The 26,183-nt window shown below is 43.7% G+C and overlaps 1 protein-coding gene across 1 annotated transcript in view; it reads left to right on the top strand.

The window, feature by feature from the left end:
* TANGO6 (transport and golgi organization 6 homolog) overlaps positions 1-22,906 on the top strand; it is a 168,422-nt gene extending 145,516 nt beyond the window's left edge. The window contains exon 18 of the mRNA XM_079723876.1: positions 22,178-22,906. Coding sequence (XP_079580002.1) covers positions 22,178-22,354 — 177 coding nt within the window. The 3' untranslated portion in view covers positions 22,355-22,906. The remainder of the gene's footprint in view (positions 1-22,177) is intronic.
* The last annotated feature ends 3,277 nt before the right edge of the window (positions 22,907-26,183 follow it).

The raw sequence follows: 26,183 nt of genomic DNA, 5'->3' as shown, positions 1-26,183 counted from the left end.
GATTTGCAGCTAGATAACCCTGGAGATTATCAGGGGCATTTTTCAGTGGCGTATTTGTCCCAGGATCCGAGCCAGGATCTGAGAGAACAGGACTGGAAGGGTGTCAAGAGAGGAGCAGGACTAGGCTGGAGACAGACCCAAACTGAGGGAAGTTGATACAGAAGAGAGGCAAGGCCAGGTCCAGGCACAAAGACACTTCTGCAAGGCCGCTGCTGCTGACCCAAAGGAGGGTAGAATGAGTGTGCTCTGTTCATCAGTAGCATTATATCCCCTTCTCCCCATCATCTTGTAGTTTTTTTCTTACATAATTTCTTAAATTGAGCTATAACTTATATCCTTAAAATTAAAGTCTACAGTTCAGGGGCTTTAGCATATTCTTTAAGTCGTGCAAACATCACCACCATCTAATTCCAGAACATTTTCATTACCCCTGAAGAGACGCCCCTTACTCATTAGCAGTCACTCCCTCATTACCCCCTCCCTCCAACCCATGGCAACCATTAACCTACTTTCTGTTTATGGATTTGCCTTTTCTAGACATTTTGTGTACAAGGAATTATACAACATGCCACCTTTTATGTCTGGCTCCTTTCACTTAGCATAATGTGGTCAAGGTTCATCCATATTGTAGCATGTATCAGGATTTCATTACTCTTTACAGCTGAATAATATTCCATTGTATGGATCTAGCATATTTGTTTATTCATGCATTCATTAATGGACATTTGGGTTGTTTCCACTTTTTGGCTATTTTAAATAATGTTGCTATGAACATTTGTGTACAAGTTTTTGTGCAACATATGTTTTCAGTTTTCTTAAATATATACCTAGGAGTGGAATTGCTAGGTCATATGGTAACTTCATGTTTAGCTTTTTGAGGAACTGCCAGACTGTTTTCTAGCTGCACCATTTTTAATTTCCCCCAGCAATGCATGAGGGTTCCATATGTTCCACATTCTCATTAACACTTGTTATTGTCTATCATTTACTAGATTTATAGCCATCCTAATGGGTATAAAGTGGTGTAGTTTATTTATTTGTTTAAAATTTTTTTAACATCTTTATTGGAGTATAATTGCTTTACAACGGTGTGTTAGTTTCTGCTTTATAACAAAGTGAATCAGTTATACATATATATATGTTCCCATATCTCTTCCCTCTTGTGTCTCCCTCCCTCCCACCCTCCCTATCCCACCCCTCTAGGCGGTCACAAACCACTGAGCTGATCTCCCTGTGCTATGCGGCTGCTTCCCACTAGCTATGTATTTTTACGTTTGGTAGTGTATATATGTCTATGCCACTCTCTCACTTTGTCACAGCTTCCCCTTCCCCCTCCCCATATCCTCAAGTCCATTCTCTAGTAGGTCTGTGTCTTTATTCCCGTCTTAACCCTAGGTTCTTTTTTTTTTTTTTTTTTTTTTCGGTACGCGGGCCTCTCACTGCTGTGGCCTTCTCCCGTTGCGGAGCACAGGCTCCGGACGCGCAGGCTCAGCGGCCATGGCTCACGGGCCCAGCCGCTCCGCGGCATGTGGGATCCTCCCAGACCGGGGCACGAACCCGTGTCCCCTGCATCGGCAGGCGGACTCGCAACCACTGCGCCACTAGGGAAGCCCCAACCCTAGGTTCTTCATGACCTTTTTTTTTTTTTCCCTTAGATTCCATATATATGTGTTAGCATACGGTATTTGTTTTTCTCTTTCTGACTTACTTCACTCTGTATGACAGACCCTAGGTCCATCCACCTCACTACAAATATCTCAATTTCGTTTCTTTTTATGGCTGAGTAATATTCCATTGTATATATGTGCCACATCTTCTTTATACATTCATCCGATGATGGACACTTAGGATGCTTCCATGTCCTGGCTATTGTAAATAGAGCTGCAGTGAACATTTTGGTACATGACTCTTTTTCAACTATGGTTTTCTCAGGGTATATGCCCAGTAGTGGGATTGCTGGGTTGTATGGTAGTTCTATTTTTAGTTTTTTAAGGAACCTTCATACTTATTTTAAATTTTATTGAAGTATAGTTGTGTTAGTTTCTGGTGTACAGCACAGTGATTCAGTTATACATATATATATTCTTTTTCATTGTAGGTTATTATAAGATACTGAATATAGTTCCCTGTGCTATAAAGTAAGACCTTGTTGTTTATCTATTTTATATATAGTAGTTTGTATCTGCTAATCCCAAACTCCTAATTTATCCCTCCTCCCCTTTGTCCCCTTTGGTAACCATACGTTTGTTTTCTATGCCTGTGAATCTGTTTCTGTTTTGTAAATAAGTTCACTTGTATCATATTTTAGATTCCACATATAAGTGTTATCATATGATATTTGTCTTTGTCTGTCATACTTCACTTAGTATGATAATCGCTAGGTCTATCCATGTTGCTGCAAATGGCATTATTTCATTCTTTTTTATGGTTGTGTAGCATTCCATTGTATATATGTTACCATATCTTCTTTATCCATTTATCTGTTGATGGACATTTAGATTGCTTCCATGTCTTGGCTATTGTATATGCTGCAGTGAACATTGGAGTGCATATATCTTTTCAAATTATACTTTTCTCTGGACATATGCCCAGGATTGGGATTGCTGGATCATATGGCAACTCTATTTTTAGTTTTTTGAGGGACCTCCATACTGTTATACATAGTCACTGTACCAACTTACATTCCCACCAACAGTGTAGGAGGGTTCCCTTTTCTCCAACCCTTTCCAGCATTTATTATTTGTGGACTTTTTAATGATGGCCATTTTGATTGGTGTGAGGCGATACCTCATTGTAGTTTTTCTTTTTAACCTTGTAATTTTGATCTGCATTTCTCTGATAATCAGCGATGTTGAGCATCCTTTCATGTGCCTCTTGGCCATCTGTATGTCTTCTTTGGAGAAATGTCTATTTACGTCTTCTGCCCATTTTTTGATTGGCTTGTTTGTCTTTTTGTTATTGAGTTGTATGAGCTGTTTGTATATTTTGGAAATTAAGCTCATTTGCAAATATTTTCTCCCATCCTGTAGGTTTTCTTTTCATTTTGTTTATGGTTTCCTTTGCTGTGCAAAAGCTTATAAGTTTGATTAGATCCTGTTTGTTTATTTTTGCTTTTATTTCTATTGCCTTGGGAGACTGACCTAAGGAAACAGTGCTACAATTTATGTCAGAGAATGTTTTGCCTATGTTCTCTTCTAGGAGTTTTGTGGTGTCATGTCTTATATTTGTCTTTAAGCCATTTTGAGTTTATTTTTGTGTATGGTGTGAGGGAGTGTTCTGACTTCATTGATTTTCATGCCGCTGTCCAGCTTTTCCAACATCACTTGTCGAAGAGACTATCTTTTCTCCACTGTATATTCTTGAAGGAGTTTGTTGGAGATTAATTGACCATAGGTGTGTGGGTTTATTTCTAGGCTCTCTGTTATGTTCCACTGATCCATGTGTCTGTTTTTATGCCAATACCATGCTGTTTTGATTACTGTAGCTTTGCTGTATTGTCTGAAGTCTGGAACGATTATGCCTCCAGCTTTGTTCTTTTTCCTCAGAATTGCTTTGGCAATTCTGGGTCTTTTATGATTCCATATAAATTTTAAGATTATTTGTTCTAGTCCTGTGAAAAATGTCGTGGGTAATTTGATAGGAATTGCATTAAATCTATAGATTGCTTTGGGTAGTATGGCCATTTTAACAATATTAATACTTCCAATCCAAGAACAGGGAATATCTTTCCATTTCTTTAAATCATCTTCAGTTTTCTTTATCAGTGTTTTATAGTTCTCAGCATATAAGTCTTTCACCTCCTTAGTCAGGTTTATTCCTAAGTTTTTTTTTTTTAATGTGATTTTAAAAGGGATTTTTCCTTTTTACTTTCCCTTTCTGATATTTCATTGTTAGCATAAAGAAATGCAACAGCTTTCTGTATATTAATCTTGTATCCTGCTACTTTGCTGAATTCACTTATCAGTTCTATAGTTTTTATGTGGAGTCTTTAGGGTTTTCTATATTTAGTACCAGGTCATCTGCATATAATGACAGTTTTACCTCTTCCCTTCCAATTTGGATACCTTTTATTTCTTTTTCTTGTCTGATTGCTCTGGCTAGGACTTCCAATAGTATGTTGAATAGAAGTGGTGAGAGTGGGCATCCTTGTCTTGTTCCAGAATTTAGCGGGAAGGCTTTCAGTAAAGTGGTATAGTTTAGGTTTGCATTTCCCTGATGGCTAAAGATGTTGAGTATCTTTTCATGAGCTTGTTGGCCATTTCTATATCTTCTTCGGAGAAATGTCTCTTCAGAATCTTTGCCCATTTTTAATTGGGTTATTTGTCTTTTTATTGTTAGTGTATTTATTTTTTAATTTAATTTAATTTCCCAAGAAGTTATTCATATACATAGTATTACAAAGCTAATTCAAAGATCCATAGCCCCATCCTCCTTTCTTACCCTCCATTCCTACTCCCCATCAGCAACTACTATTTTCAACTTGATTAGCTGCTTTTTTCAATGTTTCTGTGGTACATTAGGCTTACTTCTGGGCTTCTTAGGTTTAATGAATCAATTTACCATCCAAACCAGAACACTTTTGAGAGTGAAAGAGGACACTATTAATAATTATACCAGCACAGCAGATGTAAACCATACTAACCTGGGCAAATCAGGACCATGACCCTAGGATTCATTCAGCTGCTTTCTAGAATCTAAACTTGTGTTGCCATTGCCTTGTTAGTTCTTTTTGTTCTGATAACTTAATGCCATTTTTTAATCCCTTTCCTGACAGGAAAGGGAGGGAGGGAGCAATGGTGTGTGTATGTGTTTTGTTATTGTTGTTGGCGTTTTCTTGGCCACACAGCATGGCATGTGGGATCTTATGTTCCCCTACCAGGGATTGAACCCGTGCCCCCTGCAATGGAAGCATGGAGTCTTAACCACTGGACTGCCAGGGAAGTCCCATAAATGTGTTTTGTTTTGTTTTTGGCCACACCATGTGGCATGTGGGATCTTAGTTCCCCAACCAGGGATCGAACCCGTACCTCCTGCACTGGGAGCGTGCAATCTTAACCTCTGGACTGCCAAGGAAGTTGTATGTGTTTAACATGCCAGCTTTTAGGAGGCAGCCTCCATTCTTCCCTCTCTAATGGTGGAGAAAGTAGGTGTGGAGGACATGTGTGACAAGAGTCAGAACTCTTCTGGTTTTAAGCAACAGAAACCTAGTCTGAACTAGCTTAAACAAAGAGAACTTTTTAGCCTACCAGATCCAAAGAAGGGCTGAACAACACTGTTGTGGGAAAAGCTGGGATAGATCTGATGGTCATTGACTCTTAGAATCAGGAACTGAAATGCTGCACCTCTTGTCTCTGCTTCTCCTGCATTTCGCCTTCATTCTCTCGCACTGGAGTCCAGTTTTTTCCTATGACAGCAACATGACCACTGACGATGGCCCACTGTGGCATCTTACATCCAACACTCAGGGATTCCCTCTCTGGCCCCAAATGCAAAAATTCCAGGGAAGAAACATAATGCTCCAGCTAAGATCAGATGCCCATCCCCAAGTCAACCAACTTGGCTGGGCCAGGTGGGGTGTATGGGGTTGCTGGTTTGTGTAAAACCGTGTTCAGCCTCCACCATAGCCATTTGTGAGAGGAGAGCCTGGGACCGGTGCCTAGGAGTAGGGCACAGTCCCGTAGATTTCCTCAACAGTAATTTGGCCAAATCCGTATGACATTAGTGATGGATTTAAGAAGTAAAACTGAAAAGATTAGTACTCAGTACTCTACTGTTTCTGCTAAAATATAAATGTTCAGCTTTTTCTAGTGATAACACAAGTGACAGTTTGGAAGACCTAGCATTTAAAACTGCTCCCTTTCTGCCTCTTCCGCATAATCATTTACATAGATTTACATATGTTAGAACTTGGTTCGTCTTCCTCTTCTGCATCAGATGCTATTTTATTTTCTGTAGGATAGCTTTCTCCTTACCCTTCTTAATCTGATCTAAAATGACCAAGAAGGAATTCCCTGGTAGTCCAGTGGTTAGGACTCTGCACTTCCACTTCAGGGGGCACGGGTTCGAGCCCTAGCTGGGGAGCTAAGATCCCACATGCCACGCGGCACAGTCAAAAAAATAAATTAATAAAAAATAAAATGGCCAAGAAGAAGGTACTGTCATTTAAGCACAGAATTTTGGAATGTTACAGCTGGAAGAGGCCTTAGAGACTATTTCATTTATATTTCACAAAAATTTCCTTTGGCTTATTAACCCCATGAGTTGCTTCTTTGACATAAGGTCTCCATGGTAAAATAAGTTTGGAAAATGCTGTGTACAACTGTACACTCCCCTCGACATTTGGTGCATGTTTGCCTTTTAGGGGGTCTGAGAAGCCCTGCAGCTAAAATCAACAGTTTCCTCAGCTCCTCGGCCATTTACCAAGGAACCCTGTTTTCATTATAAGCATGCCAAGTAATAATGTTCCGTGGAACATACTTTGGGAAATAATCCAACCGTCTTATTTTATGAATTGAGGAAACGAAGTTCATGAAGAGGCTGCAGTTCTGATTTTCCAAAGCTAATGCCAGGAAGAATTAGCACTCATTTCCACCTGTTGCTGGGAGCTTACATTGGCCAAGTGCTCATGGAAGTATAGTATCTCTCCCTCTTCCTCTTACTTAATTCACTCTTCCACTGCAACAAGATTCATCTTTTTATCAAGGATGTCTTAGGTAACATCATCAGGGTGAGCTGGACCACAAGATAAGCACCAGGTTTGGAAACATCAGCATCAGATCAGACCCAACATACTTTTATTGTAACAAATTATTATAACGAATATTTTAGAGTTTCCCCTTTCTATTCTCCTGAAATGAAATGTATAGCTACGTAACCTACATGTATATTTTAAAAATCAATATAATGTCCCAACTATAATATAAAGAAGGAATAAAAGAATACTAGTTTATAATAAAATAACATTTTAATATATAAATGTCTAGGCGAACTCTAAGATATAATGAACTATTCAGTTGCTCTTATATGTAGAATCATCATGAATGTAACAGCTACAAATACAAATTAATAATAAATATCTTGTACTGGCAACTCAGAAGTACCCTGAGTAGCCTGATTTTCCAAAATGGTAAACTCTCTCTGTAAAATTCCAAACAAATCAAAATATTATCCTCTCAATTCATATGGTACTTGCGTTCCTGAAAAATTCAGTGTATATTAAAGCCTGGCAAAATTACTTTTATTGAGTATTTATTATATATGGTAGCACATATATCTAAATGCTTTAATTAATTCATTTAATCTTCATAATGATCCCATTTAGGTATGACTAATATCCCCATTTTAGACATGAGGAAAGTAAGACAGAGAAGATAAGTAACTTGTTCAACAACTAGTAAGCGGCAGCACGGTAGGTGACCCCAGGCAGTATGGTTCCAGAACTTGTGCACACAGGTTCTGTGACTGTCATCTGAAGGACTCAGGAACTGAGTCACTTGGGCATTTCCTGCAAAGATCATGGCTAACAGAAGGCAGCTTCAGATCCTGGAAACCTGATACCAAAAAGGAAAACAGATCAGACTCTCTCCTTACAGTATTTACTGTCTGCCCCCGAGAACGATGGAGCAGGGAGAGGGGAATGTTGAGGCCAGCCTTGGACCCAGATGCCCTGACCTCCCAGGACCTGCCAGTGTGAACTGTTCAGAGAGCAGAGACAGGAAACAGCCCTGGCTTCCTTTTTATTCTTCCTCATGTTCCACTAGCCGTTGCCAAAATCATGGGCCAAACTGGACTATGCCATCCAGCAACTCCCATAATGGACACAGAACTGAAAAGGCAGGGAGCTGAGAAAAACTGAAGGAGACCAAGTGCCTCTGGGACTGCCAGGCTGGGAAGTGAGAGTCTTGGGACTTGCCTCCTGCCCTGCAGCTTGATCGGGAATCTATTCTTCCTCTGAGAGTGATTGTGCTAATAATCAGATGGGCCTCTGGATTGCAAAACCCACTTATCTTTGCTCTATCCTCTGAAAGGGAGGAGTTCTGATTAAGTGTACCCTCCTTGGGGTGACTTAAAATGACAGTCTGGATTGATGCTCTGGGGTCTGTTCCAGCTCATTGCTTATCGCCCCACTGTTTGTTTGCTCTTAGCAAATCTCCAAATAAATTTCATGCTCTCTGGGGTTTAGTATTTAATAATGTAACTAACGTGTATGAAGGGGCTTACTGTATGCCAGGCAGAGCACTGAGTTCTTTACGTGCATTATCTCATTGACTCCTAACAACCCTGTGAGATAAATACGCCTATAACCCTATTTACAGGTAAGAAAATTGAGGTCCAGAAAGTTTACATTTAGATGCCCAGGTCAGACAGAAGAGAACTGAGTACAAACCCAGGCTGTTTTACTGCCAGCTTGGCTGTTCTGAAGGAACTAATTAGAACAGGCCTGAGATTATACTTGAGGAAGAGGTAAACTGTTACAAGTATATTGGAACAAACCTGGGTTCCTAGGACTTCTGTTTCCTTAACCACTGGGACTTTCTTCTACGCTTTAATTCTCCTGATCGGCAGCTATTCAGTTACGCAGCATGGTAAGGGAGCAGCCAGAGAGATCTTTCTGAAATGCAAATCTGCTGAAGTCCAGTCCTCAGGTAACATTTTTTTTTCAGTGGTTCCCTGTGGTCCCTAAGATAAAGACCAGGCTCCCTAACATGACATACAAGGCCCTTTATAATCTGGACCCTGCTTGACTTTATAACTGTCTCTCCCGAACTTCCCTCATGAGCCCTCAGAGCCTCACGCCAGCCCTGCATAGTCTGCGTACTATTCCTTGCCTCCAGATCTTGGTCCATACTGTTTCTTATGCCTCAAAATGCCTTCTCCTCCTGCCCCCAACCTGTCCATCTGATAAACTTTTGTTCATCCTTTAGGACTCTGAATGTTAAAAGCCTTTTCTCATTTCTCAGGCAAAATTAATCCTCCTTTCTCCAGGCTCTACAGTACTTCAAATATCAGCTCAAGACTAGAGTAGATATTGTAATGTTTTGTTCACATCTGATGTCAACAGGGGACAGCCCCTGAACACACCAGTCACTTTTTTAAAAAATTGTGGTAAAATATACATAGCATGAAACATACCATCTTAACCATTTTTAAGTGTACAGTTCAGTAGCATTACGTACATTCATGTTTTTATGCTGCAATCATCACCATCCCTCCACAGAACTCTTTTCATCGTGTAAAACTGAAACTCTGTACCCATTAAATACTAATAACTCTCCCCCTCCGTCAGCCCCTAGCAGTCACCATCCTGTCTGTCTCTGAATTTTACTACTTTTCCATTCACTCTTATGTTCCCCAAATCTAGCATATTGCCTTGCACAGAATAATGCTTAATAAATGTTTGTTGAGAGAGTGCATGAAACCTTTTCTCGAAGATGCATGGGACAATACATCTCTTAAGTTTCTTTGTACCTGCCTTTGCAATAAATACTTCTTAGATCTTAAACTGGAAATTCTGGGGCTTCCAAACTCTTCCAGTTCCCGAACTCTTCTGTTCAGATTTCCCAAGAACAGAAGTTGTCCAAACAAATTCTCGTTAGGAGGGAATTTTACCTTCCTTACTTGGAAACGCCTAAAGTTTTCATTGCAGTTGGGTTGTAGACATGCTGTCCCCAAATCAGCTGGGAGAGGGAGTCCTGAGGCACAGTGACAGAATGAATATTGACGAGCAGCCAGAACTGTCTGCATTTCAAAACTTGATTTCACACACACACACACACACACACACACACTCAATGTATATATATATGTATATATATATATATATATGTACACTGCTGTCAAAATTTTAGCACATGTATTTCCCTTAATTCCTCCCATCTGTGTGAAGGTTTCTGCCATAATTACAGCTAACCTAGTAAAGGAGGCGGCTGCCTGCGTTTTATCCTTTCACTTTCTTAGAGATGCCTTTTGGGAGCCTGTAACTTTCTCTGTCTTCAGAATTGCACTCCAGTACACATGTTAAAGAACTTTTTTTTTTGGACACACCGCACAGCATGTGGGATCATAGTTCCCCAACCAGGGATCGAACCCGTGCCCTCTGCAGTGGAAGTGCAGAGCCCTAACCACTGGACCTCCAGGGAAGTCCCAAAGAACATATTTTTTAAATATTTTGGAAAAAAAGATGCAGTCTTAATTTGTGCATCAAAAAATGATTTTGACCCAGTCCCCTTGCTGGAAAATAAAAACCTGGTTGTCGATAGTTAAGAAAATCCAAGAAGTGCAGCAGGTCATGTCCCAATCCTGTCACCCTTGCTCTCGGCACTTAGATTTTTCATGGGCAGAGTCGTTGTAGTAGATCCCTTCTTTGGAAACCATGACATATCTCTTTCTGTCTCCTACCCAGTGTTTTTTCCTAATATGCTGCACTGCTGCATCCTGGCTGCTCATTAGAGTCACCTGGAGAGCATAAAAAGAAATTTAAAAAAAATTTTTTTTAAGCCCTGAGCCCCTACCCCTAAGATTCTGATCCTTACATGTGAGGTGGGGGCCCAGACATTTTAAAAGTTCTCCATGGAATCGTACTGTGCAGCTTAGGTAGAGAATCACTATGTTAGAATGATGGTGTTGCTCAGAGGCAGAGTCTGGGCTGTGTAGCCATACTTCAGGGTGGGTGGGCAGGTTGCTTTTTCCGGCCTAGTCCACGTCTATTCTATGCTATGTGTATATTAGCACATACTACCAACCCCACCAGAGCCTCTGATGTGTCAGTAACTGTGGTTTTCTCTGACCTTTGGTCTAACTCTATAACCTTTTGTTCCTGAGGCATCTTGCACAGAGCACTGAATTCCAGTAAGCAGAACCCCTAAGGAGAATGGCCTGCACTTCCCTCATGGCCAATCAAGCTGGACCTGAGGCTGTGTGAGTCGGTGAGCCTGGGGTGATGCAGGATGCCCCAAGCAAACCAGTGCCCCAGAGGAAACCCAAACCTTGCAGTCAGCCAGCAGCCCAGTTGCTGTTCCCCCTCCTCCCTAACCAGGCCTCATCCAAATAAACTGCTTTGATGGTGCAGGAAAAAGGTCAAATTCTCTCCATAGCATCCTCCTGGCGTATTGGATTTCCTAGTTAACTGCACGTGTTTAAAAACAGGGCTTGCAGCTAGACCTGACAGATGCAGGTTTGATTTCTAGCTGTGTCCTTGAGCAAATCACTAAACCTCTCTAAATCCCCTTTCCCTGATTTGCAAACTGGATCTAATAACACCTACCTCGTAGGATTAAATGAGATAATGTGCGTGAAGGGCTTGGCGCAGTGACTGAAGCGTAGTGAACACTCAGTAAATGGTAGTAGTGAGCCTTTGCAGGCGCTGTCTAATCCCTTGTGGGAGGCATTAGGTGCAGAAAGGGAGCAGAACTGTGCTCCCTTAGCAGGGAAGCTTCGAGGGCCAAGAAAGATGAAGCCTTTTCCCCCCCAGACGTGGTAATTGAGTACAATTTGAAAGCTGGGGTTGTAATCACCTTCTAAGGACAAAGCGCCCCGTCACTTCTCCTACAAGCAGCAGCCTGCTGCCTCTGCACATCCTCCGGCCATTTTTCCCTGCCTTCTTTGTTCTGTTTCCATGCCTATGGGGGTGTAGGAAAGCTGCTGCCTTCCTCAGGTTGCTATTTAAAGACATTCTGAGAGATGCTGCCACCGCTGCTCCTAGAGCCACCGCGGCTGCTGCTCCCTTGCCTGCCACAGCGAGTGGAGAGTTCCAGCACCTACTTTCTGTTTAGGATCCCTGAGCTGTCACCTCTCCCAGGGGTTAACCATGAAGGCCGTCTTGGTGTTTGTCCCTAAACTGCCCAGACTATCTACATCCCTGTAGCATTTTGGGCACATAACCAGTTAAAATTTCCCCCTTATTCTTCAGTGAAGATCACGCATGATACCCCCTCATCCCCTCCCCACCCATCTCCAACTTGCACTTGAGATGCCTTCCTTATTTAACAGCCAGACACAATCCGGAAAGGGTAAAAATGCCATTTATCTCTAGGTCGAGCAGAGAAAAATACTTTAGGAATAAAAGGTTTTTGAAAAGCTCAGTAACCTCCAGTTAACAAGAATGCCGCCCTGAACTTCAGCATGTTTGAGATTCTCTATCTGTCAGGCATGGATAGGAATCTCTTAGACATTAGTAATCCTGTCTTTCTTTGCTGTCCCACCCAATGCTTTTCAATGAAGTGTCTCAAAAGCCCGGTCTTTCTGTTTGAATTGGTCCTGACTTCTTTTTTACAGACCCATCAAAGTGAACTTTGGGGTTTTATCAGTAAAGCATTTATTCTTCTTTAGACCAGAGCACCCTAAATGAGGTCCAGATTGTCTACCTCCATTCTGCTTCCCCAATTTATTTGTTTCCTGCCCATTATCCTAGAGAGGCTGCTCGCCTCCAAGACCTCAGAGCCTAGCTGCTCTCTGCTTGTTCAGGAGAGTCCTTGCTGGTGCTTTCAGCTCTGTGCAGTGGCACAGACGGTGTTCTGACTGTCAGGTACCGACTCTGGCCCTGATACCACATCACACTGCATGGAATCTCTTCCCCTCTTTTACAGCCCTTCCCTTTTCTTCTAACTCTCCTCCATTTATTCATTTTCCTGAGCACTCTTTCTTTGGCTCCTGCTCTCTATTTTTCATTTTCAGAGCCGTGCCTTTCCCCTCATTTTCTTAGCCGCTTGGTGGTAAACCCAACTACCTCCAGTGTCAGGTTAATAGTAGCAATGATACTTTGAATTATTGATCACCACGCTGTGATAGCAAAGGACTCTCATATGCATTATCTCTTTTGATCTCACAATAAACTTGTAAGGTAGGCAGTACACGTGCTTTATGCTCCCCACTTTGTGGTAGTGAAAATAATAACCACTTGGAGAGGCAGAATAATATAGTGGTTAATAAAGAGCCTTGGCTCCGAGTCAGGCTGCCAGGGTTTGAATCCTGCCTCCACCTGTCACTAGCTGTGTGGGCAAATTGGGGATAATAACAGTACCTCTCTCTGTGTTGTTGTGAGGATTGAGTTACTGTAGATAAAGTGCCTAGAACCACACCTGGCACATAATAGGTACTATGTGAGGATTAGCTATTGTTATCATACGTTCATTTGTTCATTCATTTGTTTGTCAAAGGTTTACTACATGCCAGAGCCGCTGCATGCCAGGCTTTGCTCGGGGCCTCAGTGATAGAAGAGCAGCAAGATTGACAGTCCTGGCCCTCGGAGAGATCACGGTATTAGTACGGCTTCTGCAGCAGCCATTACTTGCAAATCCTTGTGCTTGGATCTTTATAGACAGTAATTCTCACAACACCCTTCAAAGGAGGCAGTGTTATTCCCATTTTACAGAGGAGATCTCTGGGGTTCCAAAAGCCTAGGTGGTTTGCTCAGGATTCCCCGGCTGGTAATTGGGGTGTCAGGATTCACTTCACCTGATTCGCCTGCCAGCAGACCATTAGGTTCAACTGTCCATGTCTGTCTCCCCAGATGGTGGTGAGCTCCTGAAGGCTGGAGCTGGCCTCATCACCCAGCACGCTGAGCGTGGTCTCCTGCACACAGTTCGGGAAATGTCGGCTGGCTTGTGCTCTGTTTATGATCCTTGACTCTGTCCCATAACTGGTCTCTTCTGATCACTCTCACTTCCCTCAGCCACCAAGCCGTATGTTGGTTGTAACATGGAAGCACAGTGGTCAAAATGAGGGTTCTCAGAGATGGACCTACAGCTTCCTTATACCACACCTAATGCTTATTTCAGCATGTCTTTAAACAGAATTATTTGGATTCTGGGGTCTCCTCCTCTTCTGGGCCCCAATCTAGAGAATCTCTTTGTCTGCCAGGCTGGTCTCCAGCCACCAACTCCAGTTCACTTGTTTCTCTGTGTCGGCTCCTGCCTTTTATTTCAATGTCTGACTTCCCTGTTCTTTCTCTGTTTTTGTCTTTGTGCCCAGTACTTATTTCTTAGCCACAAAGGGAGCCACAATTCTATTAGCTCTATAGAAGACTGAATTTCTAAGTACAATTAGTGTATGCTAGCATTTAACTTTTTGATTCTTTTATATTTAGTAACCCATTTTTTCCTTAAATATTACAAAAGTATAGGTGGGAAGTCCTCTGCTAGATCACGCTTTCTGGAATTCTTATTTCTATAAATGTCTCATCTGTCACCATTTGTGTTGTGTCTTACTGATCTCACAAAATAATACAAAAGAATAGCAGTTTCATTCACCTAAGTTCCATTTGTAAAATCACCTAGAAGTGTGACTTTTAAAATATTAAAATTATTTTAAATGTAAATAAATCTAATTGCTAAATGTCTTTACTAATGGAGTTTGTGTTAGAGAGGTAATTTGACTAAAGATCTTTTTTCCTTCCTCTGTTTCCCAGATATTCTGGGTTGTGGTTAATATTGTTTTTATAATCAAATAAATAAATAAATTTAGGAACTAAAGAGAAGAAAGATATTCACCATGTATTTCTTCTTTAGGTCTTTTTTTTTAATTAATTAATTTATTTTTATGTTTATTTTTGGCTGTGTTGGGTCTTCGTTTCTGTGTGAGGGGTTTCTCTAGTCGCGGCGAGTGGGGGCCGCTCTTCATCGCGGTGCGTGGGCCTCTCACTATCATGGCCTCTCGTTGCGGAGCACAGGCTCCAGACGTGCAGGCTCAGTAGTTGTGGCTCACGGGCCTAGTTGCTCTGCAGCATGTGGGATCTTCCCAGACCAGGGCTTGAACCCATGTCCCCTGCATTGGCAGGCAGATTCTCAACCACTGCGCTACCAGGGAAGCCCTCTTCTTTAGTTCTTAATGCAGAGATACAACAACCACTCTGGGTGTGTTCGGGGTCAAGCTCATTGCAAGTCAAACACTGTTTTCCTGCTTTTCCATTGTAAGTGCACCTGTGTGCCCAAGGCAGTCTTTTGCTCACACGGTCCCCTTTTCAGTATGTTGTGCCAAGCCACGTCTAACCCTAAAGACTGCCCTTGTCCCTGAAGCATCAGCTTTGTGTGCTCCAGGGAACTGGCACCTGGAAAGGGAGGGGGAGGGAAAGAGGAGAGAAAGTGTGTGTGTGCATGTTGCACTCACACTCTAAATTCTTTTAATAAAGGACCTGAACCCCACCCCTTTCCAAAGAGTTTTCAGACTAGGAATCCAGGTACTTCTTTAAGATATCCCCGGCCCACCCCACTCACACCCTCTACCTCCACCTTTCCCTGCAGTCCTGGGGCCTTGATGCTTGGGGGGATGAAGAGCAGGTGTGTTGAACTCTTAATGAGAGGTTTCCTCTGTGGGATTGCCTATATCCTGCCCACCACAGAGGCTCCTGTGAGTAACTTTACCTTTGAACTCTCCTTGTATTCAGCCCCTGATCCATGGGATTTGGTGACAATCCCTGGCTGGCGGGAAGCTTTGATCCTTAGGGAGTCCAGAGGAAGTCCTGTGATGTGTGGGATCCTAAGCGCTACAGGGATTGGGGAGAAGCCGTTCCAGGGTGGGTTGCTAAGATAGACCCATTAATTAAGAAGGAGTCTTTGCCTAACACTCAATTACCTAAAAAAGGAGATCCGGTAACTGATAACAAGGAACTCAGCACCCCTCAAGTACAAAGTGGTATTTGCCCAAGCATTATTGTTATTTTAAGGACACAGCAGTGCCAAGGAGAAAATTCCTACCCACACCAGGAAAGAACAGAGTACCTTAGCAGACCAGAATGCCTTAGAACTTTCCTTTTTAACAAGGAAAAGAAAGCTAACCTTACTTTGAATGTTAGGATGTTCTAACAAAAAATTTCTAAGATATTTCTGACTAGGTGAAAGATTCCTCTAGAAAAAGAAGAAAAAAAAAGATGACCTTGTAATAAACAGTGGGAACACTAGAATTTCTATATAAGAGACACTGGGCTATAATTTGTTGGAGAGAGTGTTAGGAGCCTTGTCTTTAAGCTCTATTCACATAAAAAGCATGCTGGGTTTGCTTAGACTCTGCAGTTATTTGAGGTGGTTTGAGAGTGAGGGGACAATAAAACTTCCCCAGGCCACTCCTTGGTGTCACCCATTGGCTACAGATGAAAGTCAGAGCAAAGGCCCTTTCACACGGTAGGGAAACGTTCTTCCTCCATCCACCTCTGCAGGCAGAAATCACTTCCTTTGCTTCCACAGAATCACCTACACTTATTTCTTAGATTGAGGATCACACTGCCTGGTGTGCGTGTCTGCCTCCCCGCTGGCTGTAGCTGCCAGAGCTGCCAGAGGGTAGGGTTCGTGCATTATTCACCTTTTTATCACCAGCACACTGCCTGGGCACGCCCTTGATAACGATTACTGAGTGAGTGAGTAATCATGAGTCAGTAGCTGTGGGGAGCCATCCTCTTTCCAGAATCGTCTCTCCTTTTCACACTGCTGGCCTTGAGGAAAGAGAAAGCTATGTTATGAAAGAGCAGTCGGGCATAGTGCACAGTCAGAGGCAGACGCCTGCACTTGGAGACCTGACTCCTGTGTGACCCAGCAGCTCTGGGAGAAAACCCAGGAGACAGCTGCACAGCAGAGATGGGGCAGCATCTTTGTGGGGTTTGCCCATAGGATTCAGGCACTTAATGCCACGACACTGGGCAAAGAGCACGGAGAGTTGTCTGCAGGGCCAAGTGCATAATATGTGGGGCCCAGTGCCAAATGAAATTGCGGGGTCCCTTGTTCAGAAAAACAAGCAAAAAGTGCCATTCGAGGGTTTTTTTTTTTTTTTTTTTTTTTTGCAGTATGCGAGCCTCTCACTGCTGTGGCCTCTCCCGTCGCGGAGCGCAGGCTCCGGACGCTCAGGCTCAGCGGCCATGGCTCACGGGCCCAGCCGCTCCGCGGCATGTGGGATCTTCCCGGACCGGGTCACGAACCCATGTCCCCTGCATCAGCAGGCGGACTCTCAACCACTGCGCCACCAGGGAAGCCCCTGAGGTTTTTAAATATAAAGTTTTTTTCCTTTCTTCCACAGTCTCTCTCTCCTTTCACTTGTCAAGGTGTTTATCATTTGCTATGAATGTTGTTCTAAGTTGAGAACCTTTTAAATGTTAGACTATTAGCATGGATTTTACTGTTCATCTTTATATTGTGCCATGCTGATTTTAAATGCAAATGTGAGTGTGTTGAACTCATATGTGGGGTCCCCGAAATTATGCAATTTGTATTCTGTAGCTGGTACATGCATATATATTCCCTGGTTTCCCAACATTGTTTCAGTGGATGTTCTTAGAAGTTTTAGTTTTTACCAAGTAAGAAACTGGCCAGGAATAGCATGCATGCATGCCTTCTTTCATGTATAAATATTTTTTAGATATCTGCCATGTGCCAGTCACTATATGAGGCATTGGGACTATACCAGGGTGAACAAGGCAAGATGTGGTGTCACTGTCAATAGTACATGTGAGCTGGTGAGGAGAATGTATTTTTAATTACACAATAAATATTTAAATTACCATTGTGATAGGGGCTACAAACAGAGCTATAGGCAGGGTAGGAAAGCTTACCTAGATGGGAGCTAGGGAGGCATCCCTGGGGAAGTGGCATTTCAGGCTGAGGGTGAGTAGGAGTTGTAGGGTGAAGAGGAAGCGAAATGTCTTCCAGGCTGAGGAAACAGCCTATGCGAAGGCCTTCAGCTGGGAAGGAACTTTGCTCAGACAAGGAAAGGAAGAAGGCCCTCACAGCTGGAGCCCAGAGAACAAGAGGGAGACCAGACAGTGACCTGGGGAGCTGGTTTTGTGTACCCCGTCCCCTCCCTTCCTCCATCCAATCCCCAGTGCCTGTGCTATTGGAGAATATCAAACGACGGAAAGAGCTCTTTCTGTATCCTTTAGCAAGTCCAAGGTGTGTGATGCTACACACCTAGTGTACTTGTGTGGAATGCTTAGGGGACTGTGGAGCTAAGACCCACCCCCAAAACTGATAAATTTAACTACATCACAGATGTAAGTGTACTTGTTACCCACTGAAGTAACCACTTCCCAGCATTCTGTTCACCACCTTCAGTTCACTTCCTTTTCCTAAAATGTGACCTCTGTTTGCTCGAACCTCTCTTCATACACTCTCTCTGCTCTCAGGATACGTACTGTGTTCTGTTCTGTATTGTCCTCATTTATGTACCTGACTTATCCTCCCCACCAGAGCATAAGCCTTTTTAAAGGCAGGTTCTATATCTCTTTTACCTATTGAATGGCCTTAGGAAAATCTTTGTCTAGTAGATAATTCAGTTTAATAAAAAGCATATTTATTTTTTAATAGGTTATATATTCACAGAATGGTACAAAAGGGTATATAATCCCCCCATCTCTACCCAGTGTCACTTGCTGAAGGCAATCAGTATTTTTGCAGACGTAGTCCATGTTTATAGTATATAGACTGTTATATATATTTATTACAGTGTTCTTATAAAAAGCCATAAAAGTGAAAGAATGAATGAATGTCTCCATTCTCCTATTTCTTTTTTTTCTGATCTTCCTCCTTTTTTGAAATTACACACTGCACACTGGTACAACCTTCAATATACAGCCAACTCTTGAAGTTCCAAAGTAGAGAGAGAAAAAACTTTAAAATCCATTTGAACCAATTATTGTCAGAGATGTTTACATATGGTGAAACAAACCCAACTTGATACACATTATTAATAAATAGAAAGAACACGGCATAGCGTAGTGGCTAACATTGTAGGCCCCATTTCTTCTAAGCGAAATATAAAAACCCAGAAACTATAAAGGAAAAAACCTGATAAATTTAACTACATCAAAAATGTAAATTTCGGGCTTCCCTGGTGGCGCAGTGGTTGAGAGTCTGCCTGCAGATGCAGGGGACGTGGGTTCGTGCCCCGGTCCGGGAAGATCCTGCATGCCGCAAAGCAGCTGGGCCCGTGAGCCATGGCTGCTGAGCCTGTGCGTCCAGAGCCTGTGCTCCGCAACGGGAGAGGCCACAACAGTGAGAGGCCCGCGTACCGCAAAAAAAAAAAAAAAAAAAAGTAAATTTCTTCTCTGGAAAAAAAAATTCACAAAGAAAAAGTGCCAACTAGGGAAAAAATATTTGCAATTCATATGATAGGTAATGGACCTCTCTTTTTCATATACAGAGAGCTCTTACAAATCAATAAGGAAAATTTGATTACACATACCAGAAAAAAAATACAAGTAGTTGATGTATCTATTGAAAAGATGCAAATTTAAAACAGCAAGGTGCTATTTTTCACTTCCTGAATTAGCCAAGATAAAGAGTTTGCAATATATATCACTTACGAGAATATGGGGAAATAGGAGTTTTCAGAGTGATAGGTAAAAATATAAATTATTACAACTTCTCTGGCCTAGCTATCAAGATTTTCAGTGTGCATTACCTTTTGACCTAGGAATTCCATTTCTGGATATTTGTCCTACAGATACACTTGTACATGTCTGCAAGGATTGGGTATCAGAATGTTTATTGCAGCAATATTTGTAATAGCAAAAGATCTTCAAAATATGTTGGGTATGGGGGGAATCATGGTACATAACAGTGTAGCACAGCGGTCCCCAAGCTCCGGTAGCAGTCCATGGCCTGTTAGGAACCGGGCCGCACAGCAGGAGGTAAGTGGCTGGCAAGGGAGTTAAGCTTCATCTGTATTTACAGCCACTCCCCATTGCTGGCATTACTGCCTGAGCTCCGCCTCCTGTCACATCAGCGGTGGCATTAGATTCTCATAGGAGCGCAAACCCTACTGTGAACTGTGCATGTGAGGGACCTAGGTTGCACGCTCCTTATGAGAATCTAATGCCCAGTGATCTGAGGTGGAGCTAAGGAGGTGATGCTAGAGCTGGGCAGAGGCTGAAAATACAGATTATCATTAGCAAAGAGGTTTGACTTCATAGAGACCATAATAAATCAATTGCTTGCAGACTCATATCAAAACCCCGTCAGTGGGCTTCCCTGGTGGTGCAGTGGTTAAGAATCCACCTGCCAATACAGGGGACATGGGTTCAAGCCCTGGTCTGGGAAGATCCCACATGCCGCAGAGCAACTAAGCCCGTGTGCTACAACTACTGAGCCTGCTCTCTAGAGCCTGCGAGCCACAACTACTGAGCCCATGTGCCACAACTACTGAAGCCCGCATGCCTAGAGCCCGTGCTCCACGACAAGAGAAGCCACCGCAATGAGAAGCCTGCGCACCGCAACGAAGGGTAGCCCCCGCTCGCCACAACTAGAGAAAGCCCACACGCAGCAACGAAGACCCAATGCAGCCAAAAATAAATAAATAAATAAATTTATTTTAAAAAACCCTATCAGTGAGTGGCAAGTGAAAACAAGCTCAAGGCTCCCACTGATTCTGCATTATGGTGAGTTGTATACTTATTTCATTATATATTACAAAGTAATAATAATAGAAATAAAGTGCACAATAAATGTAATGCACTTGAATCATCCCAAAACCATCTCCCCCGCCCCATGGAAAAATTGTCTTCCACGAAACCAGTCCCTGGTGCCAAAAAGGTTGGGGACCACTGGTGTAGCATATAATCCTGTGCTTTAAAAAAGGGAAGGGAAGTGGCGCAGTGGTTAAGAATCCGCCTGCCAATGCAGGGGACACGAGTTCGAGCCCTGGTCCGGGAAGATCCGACATGCCACAGAGCAATTAAGCCCGTGCACCTCAACTACTGAGCCTGAGCTCTAGAGCCCGTGAGCCACAACTACTGAGCCCACCTGCCACAACTGCTGAAGCCCGAGTGCCTAGAGCCCGTGTTCCATAACAAGAGAAGCCACCGCAATGAGAAGCCCACGCACTGCAACGAAGAGTAGCCCCTGCTCGCTGCAACTAGAGAAAGCCCGCACGCAGCAACAAAGACCCAATGCAGCCAAAAATAAATAAAGTAAATAAATTTTTTAAAAGAAAGGGGGGAAAGGGGAAAAAGGCACATGCGTATATATGTGCTTGTAAATACCTAGAATATTTCTCAAAATTAAGAATGATATCCTCTGAGAAGGGGAAGTAGGAGTCTGGGGTAGAAGAGAGACTTATTTTTTTTAAATGTACTTTTTTGTACTGTATTTCCTTTTCAGTAAAACTAAACAAGAACACAAGCTCTGAATGTTTAAAAACTGGCTCTACCCCTTTTTTAGCAGAGTAACCTTGGGAGGTTACTTAACCCTCTAATCCTGTTTCTTCATCTGTAAAGTGGGGCTGATAACTTTCCTTTCTTTATATGACTGGCATAAAAATCAGATAATATATGGAAAATACCTAGTGCAGTACCTGACCCAAAAAATAGTAACTTTTGAGGCAAAGAGCCCTCAACCAGGAGTAACTTTGAAAGTGGCTGCAGACAAGACATGTGACCCCCTGTGACCTGGAGCCTTCAGTCCCTCGTTTGACTAAATGATCCCTAAGGCCCCTTACTCTGAGTTTGCCTGTTCTTCTGCTAGAAGAACCCATTTCTTGCTAGAAGTTCTGGCTCCCAAGCCAGAAGGACTTGGGACAAAATTAGAAGCTCCTGGGAGTAGGTGCTCTGGCACCCTCCCAGTTCCATATCAGACCATCAGATCAGAGTATTGGATGTGAAAAATGGGTGTGACTGTGTCTATGGAGTCCTCTCTTGCTTCCCATTGCAGAGTTGGAGTTGAAAAAAAATTATAGTGACTGAGGGAACGACACAGACATGAAACAATGGTGGAAAAATTTTAAAGTAGTGGCAAGGAAAAGCATGATTGCTGAAGAAATAGCCTTCTGCATTTCATAAGATAGGTGCCTGTTCTGTGGGTGTCACAGAGGGCTTTGTGGGAGCTAGAGAGGAGAATGCTGGTTAACATGCTGTGGGAGCAGCCGTATCTGGGCAGTACTGCCTGCCTATGGTCCTGAGGTCTGTGCCATGCCTTGGAACTGAAGGGAGGGATCTGGGATCACTTGGGTCTGGGGCTAAAAGGGAGCAGCAGCCACCAAGGCCAGTGTAGTGAGGGGTCAGGAGTGCATGAGAAACCCAAAAGGAAGCCTACCTCAGTACAGCTGCCCCACTCTTATCTCCAACCTGAGAGGGCCATGCGTTATCTTCTTAAAGGAGCCTGTGGGTTTCCTCACAGAACTCCTCAGACAGGAGAAGGCAGTTAGGTCATTCTGAGAAATGTTGGCACAGCAGACAGATGGCCATGACTCTGTCTCTCTCATCCAGGTGCTGAGGGACGTCCTCAAGGATCTCTACCACCTGCTGAAGCACGTGGTACGTTTGGAGCCCGATGACGTTGCCAAGCTCCATGCCCAGCTGGCCCTGGAAGAGCTGGATGAGATAATGAGAAACTTCCTGTTCCCACCACAGAAGCTGGAGAAGAAGATCATGGTCCTGCCATAGACCAACCTCAGAGGACGTGGAGGAGGCAGAGGGACCAAGCAGCCAGAGCAGTGCCCAAACCTTCCAGCAGGTGGCCCACTGCCCCTTTGGTGCTGGCAATATGGCTGCCCCTGGAGGTGGCTTTATGTCTCTGGTCCTGTGTGTCTTCAGGCTGACCTTCCTAAAGCATCTATTTAGCCATCCTGCATCCAGCCTGAAGTGTGTGCCGATAAAAGAAAAAAAGATTACAGATCTCATTAATCTGCACATTTTTGACTGTCCTGTAGCATTTAGAGAAGGATGTCTACCTGATGGCAGTATATTTTTTAACACAACCGGTGGAATTTGATTAATTGACCGTCCTCTTGTGACTTGAGTAGAAGAGGTTGGCCCACCCATATGTCACATGTCTTGATATTCTTTCATGGTGAGATTGTCCCTCTTGTCATGAGGAGCAGCCAGAGCTAGTCATCCTTGGATGCTCAAGAGGCATTTCAGGGTACAGAGATGCAATTGTAGGTAGGGAGGGAAAGGAAATTGTTATCAAAACGTGCAAAACTGGAATAAAACTATCTTGGCTGGAAAGAATAACAGGTCTGAATCTGGTCTTCTGCTTTTGAGATGGAAAGCTATGGCGCTGAGGATTTGGTCTCCAGAAAAGAGAATCAAGCTGGCTGAATCTTCCAGAGAAGAAAGGTAAGTGCTGTGTTTGCTCTCCCAGGCCATTTTCTTTCACTCCCTCTGCTACTGTTAGCACAGAGTTGCCCTGATGATAGGAGAAAAGAGCCACAAACATCTCAGATGAGAGAGTTTCTATCCCGCCTTCAGTCTTCTGCTCCTTGAGAAAGAGGAATGCTTGGACAATGTGTTCGTACTAAATGCCTGTTGGAAAATGCATTGTGTATTGGTGACCTGATGCCAGGTTTACTGAAGTCATTTCACACGTAGCACTCTAGACGTCTTTTTATCTATTTATGTATTTTGGCTCCTGAATTTTGATTGTAGCTAAAAAAGAGGACTAAAAGGACATGCTGGATGATCGCTTCAGACAACCCATCCCAGTCATCAACACCTTGGTGAGGCTAACCCAGAGTCCTTAACCAGTCCTCAGCTCTGCAGGGCTGAATTTTATCACAGGGTTCTATCCCCACTCTCTGGTGACCAGGCCCAGAGAACCAAAACACAGTTTCCCAAAACTCTCAGGTGACTGAAGGACTGTCTACAAGCAGGCCCACTTGCCAGTTAACATCAGGCTACTTTCTTCTGGCCAGATTACAGACGCGTCCTTAGCTTAGAACCTTTCTGGTGAGCATCCCTTTAAAGAGGCCAGCTCACAGGAAGCTATGGCCCACAGGTTAGCCTAGAGAGCAGTGAACAAAAGCAGTCAGATGTTTTCAAGGAATATTTCCGTTCAGCTGGGGTAGCTGGATTATTCCATTATCCAAATCAAGGATGTCTAGAAAATCAGGATTGGGCTTTCAAATCAGAGAAGAATCTCCTTTGGACCAGCTGGATATACACTAAAAGTTTTTATTTCTTGGCCTTCCTCTAACTAAACCCCATAAAACCCACTTAAGATAATCAGATTAGGTATGTTAGACGGTTGGTTTAGCTTACAACTTTATTTGTATTAAATGTATTTCAGTTCTGAGGACATATCCTAATTGATCAGCTTGATTAGACTGAGAAAGTCTCTAGTCTAAACACCTAGTCTAGGGAGTGCCTCACAAAGCATTCTGGTCCCCTTATCTCCATTTATAAATTGACTCTTAATTTGAATTATTTGGCAACTGGCTAAAAGCATCTGTTCTTTATTGATTTTGATGGATTCAGTTTCAGAGAGTGACCTTTTCTGTCCTTGTTACCAAACTCAAGGGGAGGATACCTTAATGTAACCCTTCTAAACACCAAATATGATCAAAATATTAAAAATTACCAAATTGTAAAATAATCTCCCATGTTTATGTATATAGATATCTATATCTATATATGTCTCCATCCTTGAGAAACAGCATGAGAATTGAGAGCTTTACGATAATAAGAACGCAAAACTTAAGAAAAAGAAAAAGGCACAGAACTCCAGGGGCAGATGGCTGGAGCAATAGTGACACTTTCCTGCACAGGCCCGAGAGGCGTGTCTGCTTCTGTGTAACAGCAGCGTCCCTGTGCTTGCTTCCCACCTCTGCCCGTCTCTCCTGCCTCTGCGGCCACCTCCTCCTGCTGCTCCTCCAGTCTCCTCCCTTTGTCTCTGCTACAAAAACTCTCCCGGCCTCGCACCTCCAGTCCCTTCCACTGCATAGCAGTCTGTCCCACGCCCCCCTGTATCACTCATTGGTTTTTTACTTGCCCCCTTTCCCTTCCCTGCTTCTTCCTCCTCTTCTAGGCCACCGGCACATCTCCCTTGGTCTCCAGAGGATGGCACTGTGGCAAGAGACAGGCAGGGGCCCAAAGCTGTGGCTGCAGCCAAACCCCAGGCTCTCTGCCCAAGTGTCAACTGGTTGATCAGGTTAGACTTACTGGACATTCTGGAGAGTTTCCCTCTCTGCTGTTTTGTCCTTCCTCCTTGGCACAAACTTACCCTTCTACACACTCTCTTATTTAATCAGAAATCTCTTAACTTGCACTTTACTCCTTATCATCTTTCCAAACACATACTTTTCCATATTTTCATATTCTTCTTTCTTCACCTCTCTTCTCCATTCCTTCACTTTCCTATGGCTCTGCCGACCCACCCACGTGTAAGGGCTGACCGGGGACAGGAGGGTAGGAAAGCGAATCACAGACAACGACGACAACAATTTGTTGAGCACCTACTATGTGCCAGACGCTGCACCAGGTGCTGAGAACACTGCAGTGAACAAAATGCTTTCCTTCAGGGGAAGCTTACGTTGTAGCAGGAGGAGACAGGCAACAAGTAAGATGAAGAATAAAGCAGGATATCAAGTGGTGATAAATGCTCTAGGGAAAAATCAAGTCGGGAAGGAGGGGTGAGCAGTGTATGGGGTGAGAGCTGTGAGTTTGGATAAGTTGTCCAGAGAGGGCCTCACTGACAAGTTGAAGTCTGAGTAAGGATCAGAAGGAGGTGAGGGAGCGGCCATGAAGATACTTGAGGGAAGAGCAGTCCAGGCAAAGGGAGCGGCGAGCGCCAGAGCCTGGAGGTGAGAGAGGAGGGCAGTGCTGCGGAGCACGGTGAGCGGGCAGGAGGTGGCGCGCACGGGGTGCAGGGGGCGGCGTGCCGAACAGTGTGGAGCCTGCGGACTGCTCTGAGTGAGGGGGCAGCCACAGACCTGTTTCCACCTGAAGCCCCTTCAGCTTGTTTTTGGAAAGTGCTTTGAGGCCAAGATGATAAAAGCTGTAAAATGGGAAACATATTGAGCCAGAGGAATTCACATCCAACCAGTTTTTTCTCAGTTTGGAAGCGGTGAGCCCCATCCCCTTTCACCAACCCCTTCTTTGGCAGCAGCCGTTTCTCCTCATGGGCCCCAGAAAGGACAGCAGACGGGTTGGTCTGGCCTTCGTCCCTGCCCTGCTGCATCTCTTTGTCTGTGAGGCCGTGAGTGAAGGGAGCCTTGCCTGCCACCTGCAGTGGAGGGATGGCCAAGACACTGAAAGTTATCAGTTGGTTGGGGGATGATTCACCTGACCTGTACAAAGCCTGATCGGCTTCTGCAGTCTCTTTGCACAGAAATCCAAAAGCTCAGCTGGAATTTCAGTGGCAAGGGAGAGAGTCAAAACGGGAGCTGAGTTCCAGGGTGGGCTGTGGGAGGCAAGCCACTTTGCCCTGACCACGACGGGGGCCTGGGGAGTGGTCTTCTTCCACTGCCTCCTGGACAGCAGCAGGCGTGACCTC

This window comes from Hyperoodon ampullatus, assembly GCF_949752795.1.
Source record: "Hyperoodon ampullatus genome assembly, chromosome: 18".
Taxonomy (NCBI): Eukaryota; Metazoa; Chordata; class Mammalia; order Artiodactyla; family Ziphiidae; genus Hyperoodon; species Hyperoodon ampullatus.
The sequence above is the reverse complement of the archived record's forward strand: the minus strand, read 5'-3'. Positions and strand labels throughout refer to the sequence as shown.